General features: G+C 38.3%; 1 protein-coding gene across 3 annotated transcripts in view; it reads left to right on the forward strand.

Moving 5' to 3' along the window:
• The window catches only part of SCAF11 (SR-related CTD associated factor 11), a 91,909-nt gene that overhangs the window by 17,455 nt on the left and 48,823 nt on the right, over positions 1-25,631 (forward strand). For 2 of the 3 annotated variants that reach the window (XM_027967426.3, XM_027967427.3), the window contains exons 2-4: positions 16,260-16,313; positions 21,708-21,789; positions 24,332-24,489. In XM_027967426.3, the coding sequence (XP_027823227.2) occupies positions 21,729-21,789; positions 24,332-24,489 (219 nt within the window). In that variant the 5' untranslated portion in view covers positions 16,260-16,313; positions 21,708-21,728. Of the gene's footprint in view, positions 1-16,259; positions 16,314-21,707; positions 21,790-24,331; positions 24,490-25,631 lie in introns of those variants that run through there. The other variant, XM_012174439.4, reaches the window with a different exon arrangement.

The raw sequence follows: 25,631 nt of genomic DNA on the forward strand, positions 1-25,631 counted from the left end.
TTGAGCTTTAAGGCAACTTTTTCACTCTCCTCTTTCACTTTCATCAAGAGCCTCTTTAGTTCTTCTTCACTTTCTGCCATAAGGGTGGTGTCATCTACATATCTGAGGTTATTGATATTTCTCCCAGCAATCTTGATTCCAGCTTGTACTTTTTCCAGCCCAGCGTTTCTCGTGATGTACTCTGCATATAAGTTAAATAAGCATGGTGACAGTATACAGCCTTGATGTACTTCTTTTCCTATTTGGAACTGGTCTGTTGTTCCATGTCCAGTTCTAACTGTTGCTTCATTACCTGCATACAGATTTCTCAGGTTTAGTCTTCTAAATGTAAACTCTACTTTTCCAGACTCATGCCTTCAGTGGACTGGTAATAAATGTTGAGGAATGGCTAATGGAAAGAAACAAAACATCTAAGAGCTTTTGGTTTGCGTTTATCATTTAAATTAGCGCTTTAATAAATAGATTTGAGAAAATAGAGGTGAGACTCTCAAGGACAAATGAAGATAACATAATTACTTCCTCCTTCTATTCCTTCCTTCATATCTTAGGCAAGGCTCGGATTTATTAGAGAAGAATTGCATAAGTATATATTGAAGTTATTGGAGGACATATAACATGCTACTATTCTAGAACTGAGATATAGTGGAAACCTGTCATACATTATAGTATCTTTCTCAAGCTCTTTGTGGTTAAACTATCCAGGTATGTAGAAGGCACTCGTTATTTATTTATTTTTTTTAGATAAGATACTGCATTGTAGGAATATTCTTCTCATAGAGTGAACAACTATTACATTAGAGTAACCCAGCTAAGAGCCGGCAATGGCACCCCACTCCAGTACTCTTGCCTGGAAAATCCCATGGACGAAGGAGCCTGGTAGGCTGTAGTCCATGGGGTCACGATGAGTCAGACATGACTGAGAGACTGCACTTTCACTTTTCACTTTCATGCTTTGGAGAAGGAAATGGCACCCACTCCAGTGTTCTTGCCTGGAGAATCCCAGGGACGGGGAGCCTGGTGGGCTGCCATCTATAGGGTCGCACAGAGTCGGATACGACTGAAGTGACTTAGCAGCAGCAGCAGCTAAGAGCCAGCTATAGTGCTTGTCTTCCTGCATACAATGGATAGTCTGCTCGCTCTATACAATCACTAAGGCCTTAGAACGAATATCTTCTTACAGTTCTGTCTTAGGATTTAGAGGGGTTGCAAAGTGGCGTCTGTTGCTTTTAATCTCTGTCTTCCAAAGCAATAGATACGTGCTGTCTATGAGACCTTTCAGTGCTATAGAAATGCAGGAATCCTACCTCCTCTCAAGCCCAAATGTGGCTATGTGAATTTGGGTGATCTCCTTGTTGGTGATAAAAAATGAGAGTATGAGTGAAATTTTCAGTGAAAACAGTACCTTTGTGGAAAAAAATTGAGTCATATTCTAGCCCATAATTGCTCTCTCATGTTAGTCTTTACCTTTGAAAACATTTTGACATTTATTAACATATAGTAAAGTGGACCTTTTTGTGGCATGTAGTTCTGTGAATTTTAATACATGTATATGTTTTTTATTACTGCCACCAGTCTCAGGATTCAGAATGGTTCCATCACCCCCAGAAAACTCCCTTGTGCTGTGTTTGTAGTTTAACCTTCTCCTAACCTAGGCAGCCATTGAAAACGGTTCTTCAGTACTACATTTTGCTGTTTTGATAATGTCATATAAATGCAATTATGTAGTATGTAACCTTTTGAGGCTGGCTTCTTTAACACAGTTTATTACCTTTAAGATTCTTCTGAGTTGAGTGAAACACCAGTTCATTAGTTTTTGTGGCTGAGTAGTATTCCACTGTGTAAATGTATATATTGTAGATTGTTTTGGTGGAATTCAGTATGTCAATTTGTTCTTTTCTTGTACTGTCTTTGTCTGATTTTTAATGCTGGACTTATGAAATGAATTGGGAAGTAGATTGTGTTGTTTCTTCAGTTGCATAGTAGAACTCACAAGGGAAATTGGCTGGGCCTGGAGCTTTCTTTTTCAGAAGACTTTTAGCTACAAATTCAGTTTCTTTAAATAGTAGCAGGTCCATTCAGCGCTCTTCTTCAAAATTAGTCTTCCCAGAGGTTTCAATTTTATTGACCATTTGAAAGAATGAGCTTTTGGTTTTATTGAATTTTTTTTTTTTTCTGGTTCTCTGTTTTCAATTTCATTGATTCCATATTTGTTCTCTAAGGGTAATTTCACAGTTGGAAGATTCTAGATTTTTAAAATTCTTTTCCATTTTAAACTAAGATTGTTTCACTTCTGGCGTATGTTGTTTCTGACAGAAATCAGTTACTCAAATTATTAACCTCCTTTCCCCTTATAAGTAATGCATTATTGTTTCAGTCAACTTGTAGAATTTTTCCTTTGTAGTTTTCAACAGTTTGACTGTGATTTGTCCAGTAATGAATTTCATTGGAATTATATTATGTGATGTTTGTGAGCTCCTTGAATACAGAGGTTTATGTCGTTCAACAAATTAGGGAGTTTCCAGCAATTATTTCTTTTTCTTATTCTCCTTTCCTTTCCTGTCTTTATCCCCTTGCCATCCCAAACTTATTTTCTTCACTTTCTTAAGTTCTCACTATGAATGTTGGGGTTTTGTAGTGTTCCACAGATTCTGTTACCGAGTCCAAGCTCACTCTGCTCACTGGTTGACAAGCCAGTGAATCAGAGGGGCAAAGTGTTGAGGCAAAGAATACAACTTTACTTGGAAAGAGCTGGCTAACAGAGAATGTGACAGACTAATGCCTCAAAATAACCATCTTGTCGAGGTCTGGATGCCAGGTTCTTTTATGGGTCTGAGATGGGGGGAGGTGTGGGAACAAAGTAAAAAGACCATTTAATTCTTTTGAATATCTCCTAGAATGGCAAGCCTTACACAAGGGAATGTGTTAGTTTTTTATAGTTATTCACAGGTGGGCAAGGTCAGATTATTTCCCTGTGAGCTAAACAAAAGCATTTTAATCTAAGGGTCAGGAAGAAGGGGCAGAGTTTCCTGAGGCATGCCATTGAAAGTGAAAGTGGCTCGTCATGTCCGACTCTTTGTGAACCCATGGACTATACAGTCCATGGAATTCTTTGGGCCAGAATACTGGAGTGGGTAGCCTTTCCCAACATTTAACTTATATGTAGAGTACATCATGCGAAATGCTGGGCTGGATGAAACACAAGCTGGAATCAAGATTGCTGGGAGAAATATCAATAACCTCAGATATGCAGATGACACCACCCTTATGGCAGAAATTGAAGAAGAACTAAAGAGCCTCTTGATGAAAGTCAAAGAGGAGAATGAAAAATTTGGCATAAAACTCAACTTTCAGAAAGCTAAGATCATGGTGTTCGGTCCCATCACTTCATGGCAAATAGATGGGGAAACAGTGGAAACAGTGGGAGACTAGTTTTTTGGGCTCCAAAATCACTGCTGATGATAACTGCAGCCATGAAATTAAAAGATGCTTTCTCCTTTGAAGAAAAGCTGTGGCCAACCTGTACAGCATGTTAAAAAGCAGAGACATTACTTTGCCGACAAAGGTCTGTCTAGTCAAGGCTATGGTTTTTCCAGTGGTCATGTATGGATGTGAGAGTTGGACCATAAAGAAAACTGAGCACCAAAGAATCGATGCTTTTGAACTGTGGTGTTGGAGAAGACTCTTGAGAGTCCCTTGGACTACAAGGAGATCAAACCAGTCAATCCTAAAGGAAATCAGTCCTGAGTATTCATTGGAAGAACTGATAATGAAGCTAAAGTTCCACTACTTTGGCCACCTGATGCGAAGAACTGACTCACTGGAAAAGACCCTGATGCTGGGAAAGATTGAAGGCAGGAGGAGAACGGAATGACAGAGAATGAGGTGGTTGGATGGCATCACCAACTGAATAGACATGAGTTTGAGCAAGCTCTGGGAGTTGTTGATGGACAGAAAAGCTTGGTGTGCTGCAGTCCATGGGGTCACAAAGAGTCGGGCATGACTGAGTGACTGAACTTAGCCTTTCCCTTCTTCTCTAGGGGATCATCCCATCCCAGGGATCGAACCAGGTCTTCTGCATTGCAGGCAGATTCTTTACCAGCTGAGCCACAAGGGAAGCCATGTTTGAGGCATGCCATTATGTGTGATTATAACCAAAAAAGCGACAAAAGATAGATCTAGCATGCAAGAGTCAAAATTGACTCTTGCTGGATACATTTCCCTGCTGTCAAAAGTCCATTCCACAATCTTGTGGGAAAAGGGACAATGACCCTTCTAATTGCTGTGTCAGAAGGATCTTTTTGGGAGTGTCTGCCATTAATGACAACTTTCCAGATGTTGAGATTTGTCTTCCTTTGTTCCTCTTGGATAAGTGTTAACTTTATACATGTAGACTTAGAAATATTGAGCTTCAAACCCAAGAGGCAACATCTCAAGAAATTTAGCACTCTTCTATCCATGGGAAGATGCAAGAGTCAGGGCTCATTAAAACACTTGCATATATATATATGTGTGTGTGTATATATATATATATATATTTATAATCAACTGTCTGGGGCCTGTAATTCTGCATTCTCAGAGTTTCCTCATGGTTCACGGTAGGGAGTGACTGCTCTCTGATTCCCCTTCCTTGAGCTCATTGGCTTACTTTAAAGGGCTTGTGGGAAATATTCCATTTCTCAGATCCTCCCCTCTTGGTCAGGAACTTGACCAATATTTGGGAGACATTTCATGATCAAATTCTGTCCTGGAGCCCTGTGAGGCTCATCCCAAATCAGGTGAAAATTTTTACTGTGTCACTCTAGGTGTTAAATTTTGGACTAGGCCCCATCAATAATTAAAATTCTTTACTCTATTAATATTATCCAGGAAACATTTTCCCTTGTTGTTCTTCCAGTACCTAGACTCACACTATTACATTTATTTCCCCAAAATATTTAGCCATAGATGTTTTGTTGGAGGCCTGATTTGTGCATTGGTTATTGCAAGAGATAAGTTTTATAAATTAGAATGTAAGTAATGCAGCTAGTAACATTGACAGTGGCATAGTGCAGCAAGGAGACAAGCACATTTTGAAAAAAAGGAGCACATTTAAACAATGATTAGTGTAACTAGTTGTAATGCAGTTGCAATAATTGAGAGATCAAAGGAGCCATAACTGATTTAATGAGCTATTTGCAGTTTCACTGCACAATTCATGCGTACTTAGATATGGATGGCTTAATATGTGAGACAAGCATATGCTACTGGCAGGATCAACCAGGTAGAGACAAAAAAGATAAATATTTCAATTTTACTCACAAAAGTATGATTTACCAAGTTACTGTAAGTCATAATTAATTTAAGGAGAAAGTTTTCCTTACACTTGGAAAGAACAGATTTAAGCCAGTAATCTTTTTAGATAGAAACCATAAAAATTATAACCACATTAACTTGTTTACTCAGTCCTATGTAGCTAATCTTTTTTGTTAACAGCTTTATGAAGTCATTAGGTTTTGCATTAGAATTCTTCAGTTTCTTACTCAGTTCAGCTTTATGGTCTGAAAGTCAGCAACATGTATATATCCAGAGTCTTTTTTATAAATCTCGAAAAGGAGACATTTTTAACTGTAACTGTCTACAAAAGACTCAAAAAAGACCCAGTTTTCATCAGATTACAATCCCATTGACAAAGCAGCCTGCTTACTGTTACGACATATGACACTTTCAGGAAATAACTAGAAATATGATTAATAATATTCTACCAGGACATATCAGATTCTTAGAAACTCTGTAATCTCTAGAATATCTAGAGATTTATCATATAACTTAAAATTTATTATTTGATAACACCTTCCCTACATTTTAACATACCAAGTGAACCTAATTAGTTTAACATCTCTCCTTGTGCTTCAGGGACCTTTGAAGCACTCCTCAGCTAGCAAGAGGTAAAAGGAACTTTTTATAATTTGATTTAGGAAGTCCTGTCAAGGGAACATGCCACCCCAGGAATACATTTTAAAATACAACGGGACCATGGGTCATGGTGAAACTTAGCCAAAGGGCCAATAAAAGACTTCAAAGGCAAATATAGAAAGTACCTCAAGAATTTTCCTCAGTTTGTTGTGATCCACACAGTCAAAGGCTTTAGTGTAGTCAGTGAAACAGAAGTAGATGTTTTTCTGGAATCACAACAAACTGTGGAAAATTCTTAAAGAGATGAGAATACCTGCCTCTTAAGAAACCTGTATACAGAGCAAGAAGAAACAGTTAGAACCAGACATGGAACAACAGACTGGTTTCAGATTGGGAAAGGAGTGCATCAAGGCTGTATATATGTTGTCATCTTGCTTTTTTATATGAAATGCTGGACTGAATGAAGCACAAACAGGAATCAAGACTACAGGGAGAAATATCAACAACCTCAGATATGCAGATGACACACCCTTATGGCAGAAAGTGAAGAAGAACTAAAAGCCTCTTGATGAAAGTGAAAGAGGAGGGTGAAAAAGTGGATTTAAAACTCACTATTCAAAAAGCTAATCATGGCATCCGGTTCCATCACTTCATGGCAAATAGATGGGGAAACCATGGAAACAGTGAGAGACTATTTTCATGGACTCCAAAATCACTGCAGGTGGGGACTACAGCCATGAAATTAAAAGACTCTTGCTCCCTGTAAGAAAAGCTATGACAAACCTAGACAGTGTATTAAAAAGCAGAGACATTGCTTTACCAGTAGTCAAAGCTATGGTTTTTCTGGTAGTCACGTATGGATGTGAGTGTTGGACCATAAAGAAAGCTGAGTGCTGAAGAATTGATACTTTTGAACTGTGGTGTGGAGAAGATTGAGAGTCCCTTGGTCTGCAAGGAGATCCAGCCAGTCAGTCCTAAAGGAAATCAGTCCTGAATGTTCATTGGAAGGACTGATGCTAAAGCTGAAGCTCCAGTACTTCGGCCTCCTAATGTGAAGACCTGGCTCATTGGAAAAGACCTGGATGCTGGGCAAGATTAAAGGCAGGAGGAGAAGGGGACAAAAGAGGAGGAGATGGTTGGATGGCATCACTGACTTGATGGACAGGAGTCTGAGCAAGCTCTGGGAGTTGGGGAAGTACAGGGAAGCCTGGCATGCTGCAGGCCATGAGGTTGCGAAGAGTCAGACACAACTGAGTAACTGAACTGAATAGATTATTTAAAATGTAAATAAACATAATCTGTTATTAAAGTCAGCTTAACATCTTCAGAAAATTTGACTGTTTTAGCAGAGAGAAAAGCCAAATTTAGTTTTGCACCAGCTTACTTTAAGATTCATTTACTCAATTAAACTTGTTTTAAACTTAGTTAATCCTCACTGATCACATATAAAACCCTTTTGGGGGTCCATTTTCCATAAACCTTTCATCACTTATTTTAGCCCAGTTTTAGCTTTTAAGTTACAGAATTTCTGGAGAGATCCTGTAACATATATTTCTAAAAGTACACTTTGAACTCTTCTCATTTGCACTTAATTTCCTCAGAAGTTTCTTCACATTGAGTTATTTTCTTTGCTGACAGATTTGTAACAGATACAAGAAATCTTATTTAGCTTATATTAAACTCAGGAACAATGAAAGTATTGTACTTAATATTCCATTTAATGCTGTGACTCAGGACATGCCTGTTAGATCAGCCAAGTTTAACATTAATTCCAGGTACTAATTTAATAGTGAATATTTCTCAGTTCACATAAACCTGAAATTTATTTAGCTTAATTTCTCTTGTATTTAGAATTGCTTGGTTTGTAAGCACTAACTTTTGTTCAAGCCAATAAAATGGGGCTCTTTTACAGATCAATCATGACAATGTTTTCCAAAGACAATAGCACATACAAACACACAGGCATCAGTTCTTATTTTAAGATTTCAGACTGAGTCAGGTACAGCAGTGTAAAATGCATCAATTTACAAAAGAGGTTGGATTAAAAATAAGGTTTCTCACAGACACAATAAGTCACACTTGTCAATGGTCCCAGCAGCTGCTTAGGGCCTTGTCTCCATATTCCCTGATCTGGGCCTGATAGCCAGGAGCAGCAAGGCTCCTGGCTGGCTTGCCAAATTTGTTACCAAGTTTGTTCTGCTTGCTGCAGGAGAGGCCAGTGAATCTGAGGGACTAGATGTTGAGGCAAGAAACATGACTTTATTCAGCAAGCTAGCTGACAGAGAAGGTGACAGATTAATGTTTCAAAATAACCATCTTGTCTGGGGTCTGGATGCCAGGTTCTTTTATGGATCAGAGATGGGGGTGGGGAAGGAGGTGTGGAAAAAAAGTAGAAAGTCCTTTTCTTGTAAATACCTCCTACAATGGCAAGCCTCAGGCAGTTCAGTTCAGTTCAGTCACTCAGACATGTCCTACTCTTTGCTACCCCATGCACTGCAGCACGCCAAACCTCCCTGTCCATCACCAACTACCAGAGTTTACTTAAACCCATGTCCATTGAGTCGGTGATGCCATCCAGCCATCTCATCCTGTCGCCCCCTTCTCCTGCCTTCAATCTTGCCCAGCATTAGGGTCTTTTCAAATGAGTCAGCTCTTTGCATCAGGTGGCCAAACTATTGAAGTTTCAACTTCAACATCAGTCCTTCCAATGAACATTCAGAACTGATTTCCTTTAAGATGGACAGGTTGGATCTCCTTGCTGTCCAAGGGACTCAAGTGTCTTCTCCAACACCGCAGTTCAAAAGCATCAATTCTTTCAGTGCTCAGCTTTCTTTATAGTCCAACTGTCACATCCATACGTGACCACTGGAAAAACCATAGCCTTGACTAGACGGACCTTTGTTGGCAAAGTAATGTCTCTGCTTTTTAACATGCTGTCTAGGTTGGTTATAACTTTTCTTCCAAGGAGTAAGGGTCTTTTTATTTCTTGGCTGCGGTCACTATCTGCAGTGATTTTTGAGCCCCCCAAAATAAAGTCTGCCTCTTTTTCCACTGTTTCTTAGTCTATTTGCCATGAACTGATGGAGCCAGATGCCATGATCTTAGTTTTCTGAATGCTGAGCTTTAAGCCGACTTTTTCACTCTCCTCTTTCACTTTTATCAAGAGGCTCTTTAGTTCTTCACATTCTCCCATAAGGGTGGTGTCATCTGCATATCTGAGGTTATTGATATTTCTCCCAGCAATCTTGATTCCAGCTTGTGCTTCTTCCAGCCCAGTGTTTCTCATGATGTACTCTGCATAGAAGTTAAATAATCAGGGTGACAATATACAGCCTTACTGCTGCTGCTGCTAAGTCACTTCAGTCATGTCTGACTCTGTGCAGCTCTATAGACGGCAGCCCACCAGGCTCCCCCGTGCCTGGGATTCTCCAGGCAAGAACACTGGAGTGGGTTGCCATTTCCTCCTCCATTGTGTGAAAGTGAAGTTGCTCAGTCGTATCTGACTTGTAGTGACCCCATGGATTGCAGCCCACCAGGCTCCTCCGTCCATGGGATTTTCCAGGCAAGAGTACCGGAGTGGGTTGCCATTGCCTTCTCCATATACAGCCTTGACATACTCCTTTTCCTATTTGGAACCAGTCTGTTGTTCTGTGTCCAGTTCTAAGTGTTGCTTCCTGATCTGCATACAAGTTTCTCAAGAGGCAGGTCAGGTGGTCTGGTATTCCCATCTCTTTCAGAATTTTCCACAGTTTATTGTGATCCTCACAGTCGAAGGCTTTGGCATAGTCAATGAAGCAGAAATAGATGTTTTTCTGGAACTCTCTTGCTCCTTTGATGATCCAATAGATGTTGGCAATTTGATCTCTGGTTCCTCTGCCTTTTCTAAACCAGCTTGAACATCTGGAAGTTCACAATTCATGTATTGTTGAAGCCTGGCTTGGAGAATTTTGAGCATTACTTTGCTAGAGTGTGAGATGAGTGCAATTGTGCGGTAGTTTGAGCATTCTTTGGCATTGCCTTTCTTAGGGATTGGAATGAAAATGGGACCTTTTCCAGTCCTGTGGCCACTGCTGAGTTTTCCAAATTTGTTGGCTTACTGAGTGCAGCACTTTCTCAGCATGATCTTTTAGGATTTAAAATAGCTCAACTGGAATTCCATCACCTCCACTTGCTTTGTTTGTAGTGATGCTTCTTAAGGCCCACTTGACTTCACATCCCAGGATGTCTGGCTCTAGGTGAGTGATTACACCATCCTGATTATCGTGAAGATCTTTTTTATACAGTTCTTCTGTGTATTCTTGCTACCTCTTCTTAATGTTTTATGCTTCTGTTAGGTCCATACAATTTCTGTCCTTTATTGAGCCCATCTTTGCATGAAAATGCTCCCTTGGTATCTCTAATTCTCTTGACGAGATCTCTAGTCTTTCCCATTCTGTTGTTTTCCTGTTTCTTTGCTCTGATCACTGAGGAAGGCTTTCTTATCTCTCCTTGTTATTCTTTGGAACTCTCCATTCAGATGCTTATATCTTTCCTTTTCTCCTTTGCTTTTTGCTTCTCTTGTCTTTTCACAGCTATTTGTAAGGCCTCCCTAGACAGCCATTTTGCTTTTTTGCATTTCTTTTTCTTGGTGATGGTCTTGCTCCCTGTCTCCTGTACAATGTCAGGAACCTCCATCCATAGTTCATCAGACACTCTGTGAGATCTAGTCTCTTCAATCTATTTCTCAGTTCTGCTGTATAATTGTAAGGGATTTGGTTTAGACTTCCCTGGTGGCTCAGAGGTTAAAGCGTCTGCCTCCAATGCGGGATACCTGGGTTCGATCCCTGGGTCGGGAAGATCCCCTGGAGAAGGAAATGGCAATCCACTCCATTATTCGTGTCTGGAGAATTCCATGGACGGAGGAGCCTGGTAGAGTACAGTCCACGGGGTCACAAAGAGTCGGACATGACTGAGCGACTTCACCTTCATACCTGAATGGTCTAATGGTTTTCCCTACTTTCTTCAATTTAGGGCTGAATGTGGCAATAAGGAGTTCATGATCTAAGCCACAGTCAGCTCCTGGTCTTGTTTTTGCTGACTGTATAGAGCTTCTCCATCTTTGCCTGCAGAGAATACAATCCATCTGATTTTGGTGCTAACCATTTGGTGATGTCCATTTGTAGAGTCTTCTCTACAGTGCCTCAGGCAGGGGAGTGTGCTGTTGTTTGGGGTCATTCCCAGTGGGCAGGGTTAGCTTATCTCCCTGTGAGCTAAACAAAGGCATTTTAGTTTAAGGGTCAGGCAGAGGGGGCAGGGCTCTCTGAGGCAGGCCATTATATGTGATTATAATAACAAAAGGGGCCAAAGGCATAGATCTAGCTTGCAAGAGTCAAAATTGACTCTTGGCTTTTATAGTTTCTGAGACACTAATGATATTTCCCCCCATATTTTTCTGCTCTTCAGATTGGGTAGTTTCTATTGCTCTTGTCTTTAAGTCCACTGACTTTCGTTCTGCTCTTTAAGTCTGTCCAGTGTTTTTTCTGTTTCACTTGCTGCATTTTTTAGTTCTAATGTTTCCATTTGGCGGTACTTTATATCTTGCGTTTCTTGGCTGTGATTTTCTAGCTTTCCATGTGTTTCAAGAGGATTTGCTTTTACTTGCTGGAACATTTTTATTGCCTGCTTTAAATCTTTGTCAGACAGTTCACCCAGTGTCTCTTGGCGTTGGATTCTGTGCATTGTCTTTCCTCCTTGCTGTTGCTGTTCAGTCCCTCAGTCATCTGCAACTCTTTGCGACCGCACAGACTGCAGCACACTTGACAGGGAAGCAATGGACATTGCTCAAATGTCCTTTGAGTCGGTGATGCTGTCCAACCATCTCATCCTCGGTCGTCCTCTTCTCCTCTTGCCTCTCTCTTTCCCAGCATCAGGATCTTTTCCAGTGAGTCTGGTCTTTGCATCAGGTGGCCAAAGTATTGCAGCTTCAGCATAAGTCTTTTCAATGCATATTCAGCATATTCCTTTAGGATTGACTAGTTTTATTTCCTTGCAGTCCAAGGGACTCTCAAGAGTCTTCTCTGTCACCACAGTTTGAAAGCATCAGTTCTGCGTTGCTCAGTCTTCTTTCTTGTCAAACTCTTACATCCATATGTGACTACTGGAAAAATCATAGCTTTGACTATACAGACCTTTGTCAGCAAAGTAATGTCTCTGCTTTTTAATACACTGTCTAGATTTGTCAGTTTTTCTTACAGAGAGCAAGCGTCTTTTAATTTCGTGGCTGCAGTCCCCATCTGCAGTGATTTTGGAGCCTCCCAAAATAAAGTCTGTCACTGTTTCCATTGTTTCCCCATCTATTTGCCATGAAGTGATGAGACCAGATGCCATGATCTTAGTTTTCTGAATGTTGAGTGTTAAGCCAACTTTTTCACTGTCCTCTTTTACCTTTTTCAAGAGGCTCTTTAGTTCCTCTTCACTTTCTGCCATAAGGGTGGTGTCATCTGCATATCTGAGGTTGCTGATATTTCTCCCCCGGCAGTCTTGACTCTAGCTTATGCTTCATCCAGCCCAGCATTTCACATGATGTACTCTGCATATAAGTTAAATAAGCAGGGTGATAATATGCAGCTGTGACTTACTCCTTTTGCAGTTTTGAACCAATCTGTTCCATGTCCAGTTCTAACTGTTGCTTCTTGACCTGCATACATGTTTTGCAGGAGGTAGGTCAGATGGTCTGGTAGTCCCACCTCTAAGAATTTTCCAGTTTGTTGTGATCCACACAAAGGCTTTAGCATAGTCAATGAAGCAGACATAGATGAGCATTTGAAATGTTTTGGTTCTCTTTATAAAGTTGTTCTGAAATTATTTTGGACTTTTTTTTTTTGGACATTTTGAACAGTTTACAGATTACTGTCTCAGGCTCTCTCTATTATTTCCTTGGTATTTTCTAGATCCCTGAGACTACCTCCTTCCCTCCCTACACACACACAGCTTTCTGTCCTCTGGCTAGAAAGCTAAGTCTTTGTTTGCACCAAGGTGTTGTGTATTTTCCACAATCACACCTGAAGCCAAAGGACCAGAAGGCAGGAGAGTAATCAACGAGATTAACCCAGAATTTCTGCAGTCATTGTGGATGGTGCCTTTCCCTAAGAGTTTTAGGCCTACGCTGACTCTGCTGCTGCTCTTGTAGCCACTACCACAGGATTGCTTGGGAACTGGCTCATGGGGAATGAAGAACAGAAAGGAAAAAACAAAGATTTCTCTCACTATTGAGTATTAGGAGACCCATTTCCTGCTGCTTAGGCAGAGCTGGAGGCTTTCTTAGAGCACATGTAAGTGTTGCTTGTGCCAGGGTGCATATCTCTTTCCTTCTCTCTTCCCCTGTCTGTGTCTTTGTTTCTCTCTGTAACAGTGGTCACTTTATAGGTTTCAGGTTTCATAAAGCCTAACTTTGGGGCATTAATTCAGTGGGAAAGAATTATAAACACATTACCAGTTTGATAATATATCTGATTTGGGGCTCGTCCCCAAACTACCTGTTACTGTTTCGCTTTTAATTTTCAGTTAGCTTCTCCATTCATTCTGTCTAGAATTTATAGTTTGATTCAGTGAGGTTAACAAGATAGAATGTACTTAATGCATTTCACATAGAATGAAAACTTCCCTATTTCATTTATTATCTGTTTTATAATGTTATGTCATCTTGCATCTTATTTTATAGTTGAAAGTGGCAATTATGTCTCATTTTTTCAACATATATATGATCCTGCCGTGTATAACAGTACAGGTTTTATCTAGGAGATTATGCTACATTAAGTGTAGAAGGAAATAGGAACATTAGTTTCTCTTTCAGAGTAACAGCAGTTTTCATGAACTCTGATTTTCCAAAATTATATTACATTTGAAAAACTTCTCCTATTTCAGTGTAATCTATGTTTTAATCTATGCCTGAGGATTAAATGGCTTGCTTTTTTGAAAATGTTTTTATTTTTTATTCATTTTAACTTTTAAAAAATGTTTTGTTCTAATAATTAGGTTATTGGTTATCATAGCATAGTATGATGTGACATGATTCATATTAGTGGACCTTCTTGACATTTGCTTGCTGTTGGAGACACTGCAAGAATATTAGAGACATTTTGAAGACATACTTTTACTTCCTGGATTGAGTGGAACCTGTATATAAAACCTATAAATGTGGATGTCTTCAGCTTCTTTATTTTCATTTTACCTGATAAACAACAAGACATAGAGTTGTTTGTTCATCAGTAAACGGTGCTGAGAAAACAAAACTTTTTTGTATATAGGTGCAGGATGAAAGAATTGAATATGGAAAGATTCCTTGAAATTGCTCTTGTTGATCAACTACTGACAAGCAAGCAAATAACCCTGTTGAAAACTGAACTAGAAAGCTGTTCCAGGGACTAATGTGCATTAGTAACTGAAAGCAGAGCATGTGTTTTAGTGTGTTTGGGCTGCTGTAACAAAATACCAAAACTGGGTGGCTTGTAAAGAACAGATTTATTTCACACAGTTCCAGAGGCTAGAAGTTGGAAAACGGGGTACTTTCATGGTTGGATGAGGGCCCTCTTCCAGGTCTCAGATTTTCCCTGAGAAGGAAGGGCTTAGGGATCTTTTTAGAGCCTCTTTTCTAAAGCAGTGATCCCTTTCATGAGGAATTCACCCTCTTAAGCATGTCCCATACGCCCCACTTATTAACAGTACTGTCTACTCTTAGGGGTTAGGGCTTCAACATGAATTTTGAGGGGATGTAAACATAAAGACCATAGCTGTGTGTAAATGAATCCAATAAAGCAAAAGTTGAAAAAAAATTGATTGTAAGTCTTCTGAGTTTCATATCTATTTCAGTTTTACTGTTGGTTGGTATTGTAACTAAATTTGATGCTGGAAAAATATGTAACTATTGTGATCATGAATAGAGAAAAATTAGTGTGTTATTTTTTTAATTTCATGATGTTCAGTTAGATATTAATATATTCAGATAAATTGTATGAAAATGTACTATGTTATAAAATTTCAAGAAAGAAAATAAATACTTCTTTCCACCTATATATGTCCAGACATTAGTCTGAAAAGCTTTTTGGGGGGATAAAATTTTATTGTGTGGAATTAGGTACCGTGTATCTTTCATGTTTGCCTAATTGTCACTTCCACAGAGGAAGTATAAAATAATCAGAAAATCAATTTACCTATTTGTGTATATCATTCACTTATTATGAAATTTAAGATCCTCACTATCATGTTTACTTTGACAATTCAGATTTTGAGTCCTTAATTTAAAGATAGAATTGCTATAATGGTACAGAATATTTGGTGGGGGGGAGGAGAGTTAGAAAAATACATTTTAAATCTTTATGGTTCTAGTTGAGAAGCCTTTTTTACAAAGGCATATGTTCCAAGGATATGGTGCTTATTGTGTGTTTTTGTAATATCCCCTGCTTACTGCCATTATAGCACCTGCTATGCTGTTACTTTTTTTTTTTAATCAGGTGTGTCAGTGCTTAAGGCCTGGTGGTGCCTAGAAAATAGGGAGTGCTGACTAGATACTGGAGAAGGCAACGGCACCCCACTCCAGTGCTCTCGCCTGGAAAATCCCACGGATGGAGGAGCCTGGTGGGCTGCAGTCCATGGGGTCGCTAAGAGTCGGGCACGACTGAGCGACTTCACTTTCACTTTTCACTTTCATGCACTGGAGAAGGAAATGGCAACCCACTCCAGTGTTCTTGCCTGGAGAATCCCAGGGATGGGGGAGCCTGGTGGGCTGCCGTCTATGGGGTCACACAGAGTCGGACACGACTGAAGCGACTTAGCAGACTAGATACTAAGTGAATTATATAGGCAGACTAGAAATGTGGGGAGTTCTGTGGGGCTGGTTGAGAAAGAGGAATAAGCAAGATGTGATTACTGGCTAAGGATTCTTAAAATTTGGAGTTCAGGAAATAATTTAAATGCTAATAGTTGTTGAATTTATGGGCTGGTTAAATATCTTTTGTGTATCTTTTTCTACATTGCTTTATTAGGTGATGAGACTAAGTCTGTTTGTTGGGATAGCTTTTTTTTTTTTCTCTAATTTTCTGTTACTTTGTTTTCTGTTGGTTTTCTCCTATATGCTGAAATGTGATTTCTTGTGCTTCTCTCTCCCTGAACAAAATAGTTTCATTATTGTTTGCCTGCAGGACCTGTGTGTGTCTTCATATTTACAGGCATATAGTCATTCTCTTAAAATGTTTTACATTCTGAATAAATTATACTCACAACTGGTGGCCCTCTGTAATAAGTAGTTCTTTGTACTTTCCTAGTCTCCTTTCTTTTGTGCCCAAGTTAAAAGTGAAGTGAAATAGGACTAATTTTCATAATTCCCTCTCCAGATAAGTTTGATGGAAAGCTGGTTACCTGACTGCTCAACCTGAAGAATCTTAAGGGTAAGAAACCTCATAAATAATGTATACTTATTAGAAAATAAATGAGAATCTTAGGAAATTGTGGTTGGAACTTTACTTGAACATGACCTTTTCTTTTTTCTTGGAGTAGCCATATGTTGTGGGCTTCCTAGGTGGCGCAGTGATAAAGAGTCTGTCTTCTAATTTGGGAGATGCAAGAGATGTGGGTTTGATCCCTGGGTTGAGAGGATCCCCTGGAGAAGAAAATGGCATCCCACTGCATTATTCTTGCATGGAAAATTCCCATGAACAGAGGAGCCTGGCAGGCTGTGAGGTCTGTGAGGTCGCAAAGAGTCAGACATGACTGAGCAATTGAGTATACAGACAGCTGTATGTTACAGCTTTTAGTGTTTCTTTTCCTATGTCTATATAAAGTAGAAAATAAGATACAAAAATCCTAGGGCTGTTTACTGTGTGAGTCCTAGATTTTGTGTCTTGCTTCAACATTTTTATTTTCAGATAAACCAGAATCTTAATAAATAATGTCCATGTAGAATAAGTAACTTACTTATCCTTGTGTAAGTTTTGTTTGAAGAACTATTTGATAGGTTAAGTTTTGTAAACTTTTTACTGATATCATTCTTTCCATATGTGGATATTCTTTGTAATACAGGAGTTTTACAGATTTGTTTGTAAAAATAATGAAAGTCTGTTCTTAATGAGAGTCATACAGATTTATCATCTTGAATCCTATGGTATACCTAAAATCTGCTTTGGGTGGGGAGTTACTCATGTGTTTGTGCACATGTGCTAGTTGTTAAGTACTTTTGTGCTGTCTGAAACTTCAGCCTCAGATATGCAGATACCACCACCTTTATGGCAGAAAGTGAGGAAGAACTAAAAGCCTCTTGATGAAAGTGAAAGAGGAGAGTGAAAACGTTGGCTTAAAGCTCAACATTCAGAAAGCTAAGATCATGGCATCCGGTCCCATCACTTCATGGCAAATAGATGGGGAAACAATGGAAACAGTGGCTGACTTTATTTTCCTGGCTCCAAAATCACTGCAGATGGTGATTGCAGCCATGAAATTAAAAGACGCTTACTCCTTGGAAGAAAAGTTATGACCAACCTAGACAGCATATTCAAAAGCAGAGACATTACTTTGTCAACAAAGGTCCATCTAGTCAGGGCTGTGGTTTTTCCAGTAGTCATGTATGTATGTAAGAGTTGGACTATAAAGAAAGCTGAGCGCAGAACAATTGATGCTTTTGAACTGTGGTGTTGGAGAAGACTCTTGAGAGTCCCTTGGACTGCAAGGAGATCCAAGCAGTCCATCCTAGAAGATATCAGTCCTGGGTGTTCATTGAAGGACTGTTGTTGAAGTTGAAACTGAAGAGCTGACTCATTTGAAAAGACCCTGATGCTGGGAAAGATTGAGGGCAGGAGCAGAAGGGGACGACAGAGGATGAGATGGTTGGATGGGATCACCTACTCAATGGACATAGGTTTGGGTGGACTCTGGGAGTTGGTGATGGACAGGTAGGCCTGGCGTGCTGCGGTTCATGGGCTCACAAAGAGTTGGACACGACTGAGCAACTGAACTGAACACTTAAAATGGATTACATGTTTATGTAATTTGATTTTCATAATGACTGAAATGAGTTACTACTTTATTTCCATTTTGTAAATGAGGAAACAGGCTTAAAGAAGTTGTCACACTACTAGTAAGTGTCAGACTAGTTAGTGTTTGAATGCAAACAGTTTTTTTTAAAACCTGTGGTAATAGGACATTCCTATCTGTGCTGAAGAGTGCTAGTATTACAGCTCCAGCACCAAACATACAAATAAAGAATATTTTAAACAAAGCTTGTCAAAATAGCCCACTTGAGGCAAACAAGTCTATTTATAAAGTCTAATAAGATTGCTTTATGGTGGAAATCAGGTAGGAAAAAAAATTAAGGGGAGCATTCTGCAAGAGATTTAAAAGTTAACAGTGACAGATCAGAAGCAGTTAAGTGGATTATGTAGCAAAGAAGCTGGAAAGGAAATAACCATTAAGCTGAAAGAGTTAATTGCCTCAACCTTACTCTAAAGCAGAGTTGAAAACAAGTTGACAACTCTAGAAGCCAGATTGATAAAATAAATGTACATAAACCAACAAAAGTACATGGCCTTCAGGCAGTTTTGAAAGAAACTCAAGGAACCATTGCAGGAGCATTGACTCTGATGTATAATAAGTAGCTGTTGTGCTGCGGTACCAGTTGAATACAAATGTAAATCAATGCCTGTACTTAAGAAAGCTTGAGGGGCTTTGCAGTGACTGAGCCACATCTCCAAAGAGGCAGCCTTTTGTAGTCTTTAATAGGATTGGCAAACTTTTTCTGAAAAGGGCCGATCGTAATTTTTGTAGACTTTGCCACTGTCGACAAAAAAATAGGTCACAACCTGAAAGTAGAGTTATTTTATTTGGTGGGAATGTTTAGGACTCTGAGCCCAGGAGGTAGCATCTCAGTATTTCTGAGAAATCTGCTCCAAGGGGGCAGGAGGGGAAGCCAGGCTATATACAAGTTTGCAACAAAGGGAGCAGGCCAGTCTGAAGTCAAAGATCAGCTACCAGGTTAAGGCATTTAGCGTTCTGTGTCTGGGCAGACGCAGGCCTCTGGGCTCGCTGCCTTCACTCCTCTCACGTGCCCCTCAGCCGTCTGGGGCCAGCCCTGCTTCCTTGCTCACCTTGCTGCTTGCTTCCCCCAGCTCCTCAGCAGTCATCGCAAGGGGTGGCAGCATCCGCTGGATCTCAGTTGTGGGAGTCCTCATTCACATATAGAGGCCAGAAATTGCTGATGGCTGTGTCATTTCTTGTTGATTAATATGTCAGGAAATATTTTCATTTCACACCAAGTATGTGGTTTCTGTCGTAATTATTCAACTTTGCTATTGTAGTGCAAAAGCAGCCATAAGAAATTCAAAGAAATGAACATGACTGTTCTTCAACAAAACTTTATTTACAGAAAATACTTAGCCAGCTTTTGACTGCTGGCTTATAATAATAGATAGAATCCTCCTTAACACATGCATCACTGAAAAATATCCTTTTTTATGATTTCTTCAAGGGAAAATAAAAATACTAATAATATCCTTAGAGGGAGTATCAAATTTTTGAGTAGTTAATTGGAGGTGCTTCCTGGTTTTGTTTAAGATGGATTTGGATGGAAGATCTGCATTAATAGTAATGGTTAGCATTTGATGCTTGTTTGCTTGTTATTGATTGCTAGGCAGTGTCATAAGCACGGATTTGCTTATGACAAAAGTTACAATTTTTTTTTGAATTCTCAGTCATAATGGGAGAGAATTCTAAAATCAGCTTGGTTTGGAAGTTGTTTGTAGTAGTGTTTCTCAGGCATTATTGTGTATATGAGTCTTAAACAAAACTTGATGAAACGCAGATTCTTCCTCGCTAGCTAGGGTGCTGCCTGAGGTATCTTGCATTTGTGGCAGGTCCTCAAGTAATATTGATCCTGTCCTTCTGAGTAAACATCAAGTGTGACAACAACCTATGACTATCAAGTGTTCTATCTCAGCAATTCTGTCGTTCTGGTTACTCAAGTCTGAATACCGTTAAGTTATCCTGGGATCTTCTCTAACACATATGCCATAGTCAGTCTATCCTGATGGCTGTATTTTGAAAACGGCTGTAATCTGAGCACTTTTTATCACCCTTGCTTCTCCTTTAGTGCAAACCATTGTAATCGCCCCCTCTAGATGAATGCAGTGGTCTTGGAGCTGGCCTCTGCTTAAAACCTCCTGGCGTGTCTCACTTGGAAACGTCAGTGTATTTACCTTGATAAGCTGTTACATGATACCTAAAGAATAGTACCAAAAGTATAACAAATGTTGTGCATGTAGGCTGAGTGAAAGGTTTTCCTTTTGTTCTTGACGTTCTATGTTTATTAAGGCAGACTATGATTGAAACCGAGTTGAAATTCTAATTTTTAACTTATTAAAACCTTTAAATTATTCTATATATGTTAGTTTCTGGTTGAGTTTTGAGTCAAAGTATGGGCCCTTGCATTTCTCCCTACTTAACCTAATAGAATTTTCCTAGGCAATACATAACCTTTAATGTAGAAATTCACAGGTTTACATTTAAAAATCTAATAGAAAAAATTACTTCATACACACATGGGTGACTCATAACTGATGAACTTAGTGGTTTCTTGTGCCTAGATACTCCAAAATGTATTTGAATAGTTCTTTGCAATTGCTTGTCTTGCAGTAATTCAAGAAAGAATTCTAAAGTGTGCACGTGTGCTCAGTTGTGTCCAGCTCTTTGTAACTCTGTGGACTGTAGCTTGCCATAGAATTTTCCAGGCAAGAGTACTCGTGGGTTTCCATTTTCTCCTCCAGGGATCTTCCCAACCCAGGGGTAAAACTGGAGTCTCCTGAGTCTCTTGCATTGCAGGCGGATTCTTTTACCACTGAGCTGCCTGGGAAGCCCTAGAATTCTAAGAGTTGGTTTTAAAAATAATTTTACCTCATAAGTTTGTTCCTCTTAGCTAACAAATTAATTTTCTTTACTGTTTCTCATTTTGTCTCTTGTAATCACCATTTACCTAGTCTTCTAGGCCAAAATAATCTTTACTCTTTCCCTGTATTTATGTAGTTACCAAATGTTGGAAATACTTCAGCTCTTTAATGTCTTGCTTCTCTATAAATTTCACAGCCAGTTACTCTAACTATGCAAACATCTTTCCTTCTAATCTCTCCCCACTATAATCCATTCTGTGTTTGGCAGATCATTCCGTTAAAAAGATTCGTGTATATTGTTTACATCGTGTCAATCTTCAGAGGAATCTATAAGATTGAATCTAAACCTCTCAGTCAATCACTAGAGATCCATCTATAATCTAGCTCAGCTTGATTTATGTTGCTCTTGTTACCTTCACTGTAATCTTTCAGATGAACTTCTTGCTTTACATGCCCATCCCTCCTCAATATATACACACAGTTGTACTTTTACCACTTACTCTTAGTTGTCAGATTGGCCTACCTATATGCCATTTTATTTGTTCATTCTGTGTTGCTGCTTAAATGTGTTTAAGCTTCTTAAAATACATAACCTATCAACTTCAATAAAAACTCCAGTCCAAACTGATCTCTTTTCTCTAAGCTCCAATTGTATTCATGTCTGTACCACAAAATTTATCATGAGTCTTTGTTATTTAATACCTGTATAAGGCTTCTCCTTTCAGAAAGACTGTGCTTGGTGGCAGGGAGTATAAAAGTATACTGGATTATCCAGAAAATTTACTGACTTGATTCATATTTTATTTTTTTATGTGTAAAATAATTTCTTAGAGTTTGGGATTTAAAAAAATTAATTATGTATATTATGTGTACAAGGCAAACATAAAAATTCTGTTGTCATTCATCCTGTAGGAAATCCTTTTTCAAGGAGAAATGAAGAAGAAAACTATATATACTCTAAATGTGAGTGATCAGGACTATGAAGATATGCAAGGTAACCTAACTTTTATAAAGCTTTTGTGTTGAAAGTAAAACTTAGTGTTTCCAAACTGTTAGCACATATTTTTTTGTTTACGTATTTTCGTTGTTCTTAAACTCTGAAATAGCTGCCTAAATAGAAAGTGCACGCTTTTTTTTTTTTTTTTTTTTACTCTTCTCATGTCTTGTTGCAATCAGTCAGGGTTTTTAGTTCATTGAACTCTTTTTATTCTTAAATTTTTGCTCCCTGCTGATTTCAGAATGACATTTTTTTTGTTCAAATTTTTTATCATTATTGTCTTCTTTTTGTTTGTTTTTTTCTATTCTCGTTTTTCTTTCTGAAAAAAGCAAAACAAAACGAAACAAAAAAAACTTTCCTTTAGTGAAAGTCTGGAGAAGGCAATGGCGCCCCATTCCAGTACTCTTGCCTGGAAAATCCCAGGGACAGAGAAGCCTGGTGGGCTGCAGTACATGGGGTCGTGAAGAGTCTGACATGACTGAGCAACTTCACTTTCACTTTTCACTTTCATGCATTGGAGAAGAAAATGGCAACCCACTCCAGTATTCTTGCCTGGAGAATCCCAGGGACGGGGGAGCCTGTTGGGCTGCCGTCTGTGGGATCGCATAGAGTCGGACATGACTGAAATGACTTAGCAGCAGCACCAGTGAAAGTCTGTTGGTGGTAAATGCTTAAGTGTTTTTAAATTTTATCCTCTTCTAAGCTTTTCAAAGAATGATAATACAATTCTGGATTGATAATTATTTTGTCTCTTAGCACTCTGAAGTTTTGTTTCTTTTCCCTGTTTGGGCTGTTTTCTAGTTTTCTTACTAGCTGTCAAGAAATGTCCTTTCAAGTTAATTGTCATTCCCTTGTAGATAATCTGTCTTTTTCCTCTTTTTGGTTTTAAGATGTTTTTTTCATCTTTGATGTTGTACAGTTTGGCAACATTGTTTCTAAATGGGAATTTTTTTTTTTTCCTATTTAGTATACCTTGTGTGTCCTTTATCTGTTGGGTTGTGTTTTTTATTTGTTTTATCATTTCTTAGCCATTACTACTTTAACTGTTGCCTGCCCTTTACTCTCCTCTTCTGAACCTCAGTTAATGTATTAGGCTTTGTTCTGACCTCATTTTCCAAACTCTCTTTCACAGATTACATCTCCTTTTCTGTTTCTTACAGTCTGGGTAGTTTCTTCAGTTTTTCATTTCTTCTAGTTCATAGATATTTTTTTCTTCTGGGTCTAATCTGCTGTTTAGCGAACTCTAGGAGATAGCAAGGACAGAGAAACCTGATGTGCTACAGTCCATGGGGTCGCAAAGAGGCAGACACAACTTAGCAGCTAAACAACAAAAATGTAGTATTTGAAAGTTCTAATGTTTGAAGCCAGTGGATATCTAAATAAATTTATGATGAATATAGTATGTAAAATATAAAAATAAATCTAAGCACATTCTTGTTTCTGCTGATTCTTACTTAAGTCAACTTATTTTCTTTGGCTTGGTGATGTTTAATTATGAGGTGTGGAATCATGAGGGCCTAAATTAGGGATGTTTTCATTCAGAGGATTTATATGTATTTGTTTTTTTTTCTGAACCCATGCTGGGACCACTTTAACCCCATGTGAGGGTCTTGGCTTAAAAGGGGAATCTCCTAGGGTCAGTTTCCCTACCTGGGTTGGTCCTAAAGGTTAGTCTCCAGATCTAAACACTAGTATGAACATGTGTTCTCAGGGTGATCTCAGCTTTTCCATTTGCTTGGCATATACTGGTCACATTTCAGCTGACTGTTTCTTCATTTTTGTTTTACTTTATGTCACATCTTGGAGTTTCTTTCACTTTTGAGCAAGCACTGCTTGCTGCTTGTGTGTTGGTTATATTGCTGGTTGGTGTTTAAATGAGTACAAACCCTAAGGGGTATAATTTTTGGCTGTGTATATTCAGATTACAGATGTACAGACACATTGGTCTATAAATCCATTTTTAAGAATTTATCCTACTGATATACTGTTAAAGGTGGGAAATAAGTTTTTCATTGTTTGCAGTAGCCAAAGGTTGAAAACAAGTGATTGTCCCATCTTTAGATTGAAACAACAACAAAAACTCAAACTGGTGTGTATGGTATTCTAGCATTTGTCTGAAGAAGGAGATTTAAAAGAATATGTATTAGGATTTGCTTGTCTGTGCATTCCATTATGTCTTTGGAAGAACACAGAACAAGCTTAACAGTTGTTACTTGTTGTGTTGAGTGGAACTGAATACATAGAGATGGATTTGCTTGGGAGATTTGTTACTATAACCATTTTTAAATTTTTAAATATTTGAACTATATGATTATTGTTTTAAAATTAAATTCATGAAAAATTCTTTTCACTCCTCCTTAAATTTAAATTAGTAAACATTGGAGGTATTGTGCTCAAGAAGTTTGTTTCTTATACTGTATCTAATTGCTTTGTAGAAGGAGGGCCCTTTAGAGTATCGAGTCCATCATACTACCAGAAACATAAGTCATTTGATCTAGAGGAATTGAAAGCATATATGACTGACTGCTTTACTTTATAGGTGAAGAAAACAAAGATAATATTGCTACCACTGGTGTGTTGTACAGTGAAGCTGATAGATGTCCAATATGTCTCAGTTGCCTGTTAGAGAAGGAAATTGGTTTTCCAGAAAGCTGTAATCATGTCTTCTGCTTGACCTGTATTCTTAAATGGGCAGAGGTGAGTCTGAATATTAAATATTATTGTATTTTAATTCCCTAGCATGATTTCATTCTACCTACAGACTTGATACTGCCTTTCATAAATTATTTCACAGTAATGTGTTTTTTTCCACTTAGGACAAATGTCTCTGTATTGCTCCAATTTTGTTAAATGTTCTCTTCTAAACTTTATATATTCAGCTTTTTGTGCTTTTGTAATACAAAAATTATAAATGCATACCTTAAAATTATTGGAAAATAGGTATTTTTTTCCGGTAGAAACACAGTAATTCATCTTCAGTGTTCTTGACCCTCTTGTGATTATATCTGCTTACTACTAATAATGCTTTCTCTCTGCTTTGTGTTTTATATTTTTCAGAGAATTTTTATATAGATTATTAAATTACTTCCTTATATCCGCCTTGTGGGATAACCAGAACAGATGTAACAGTGTCTTTCCATTTTACAGATGAGGAAACTTGGATTCTGTGTTCTATAACTTGGCCAAGGTCTCATAGCTTAAGAGGCAGAAATAAATTTATAGCTGCATTTTCTAATTCCCGTATTATGAACTAATTTAAAAGTTAGAGATATTATTGAGGTTCTTCATAGATAGTAAATGATTGAGAAATAGAAAAATTTGGGACTTTTAATGTATTATGTTGATACAGTTTGTGCCAAGTAGATCATAATACTACTGTACAGTGAGTATTCATTATGAGCCCTATAGTTATGAATTGTGAAATGAAAACTTGTCACACAGATCATGCTATATTTTTTGAGTTAGTAATTTGTCAGTGTGTAAAAGTAAAGGAAATAAAGCATAAAAATATTTTTAGTATTAGCTGCATTCAGATTGTTTGTTGTCCTTAAGCACATTAGAATTAATTGCGTTTTGCATAATTGGGGTTTCACAGTTCTGTGTCTTACCTATATTTCATTAATAGTGTGGAAAAGGTAACATAACTATACTGACTATGGCCAAGTTCTGGGGGGAGGAAAAACGAATTTGTTATACCATTTGAATTCATAACAGTATACTTGAAACAGTTCTAATTAGATAAAAGTCTAAACTGGTTTTTGGCAAGAAAGGACTCAGGATAGGTGAAAATGTATTTTGGGAAAAAATCTTTTGAGTTTAATTATTTAGTATAATTCTGA

Source organism: Ovis aries, chromosome 3 (assembly GCF_016772045.2).
Source record: "Ovis aries strain OAR_USU_Benz2616 breed Rambouillet chromosome 3, ARS-UI_Ramb_v3.0, whole genome shotgun sequence".
Taxonomy (NCBI): Eukaryota; Metazoa; Chordata; class Mammalia; order Artiodactyla; family Bovidae; genus Ovis; species Ovis aries.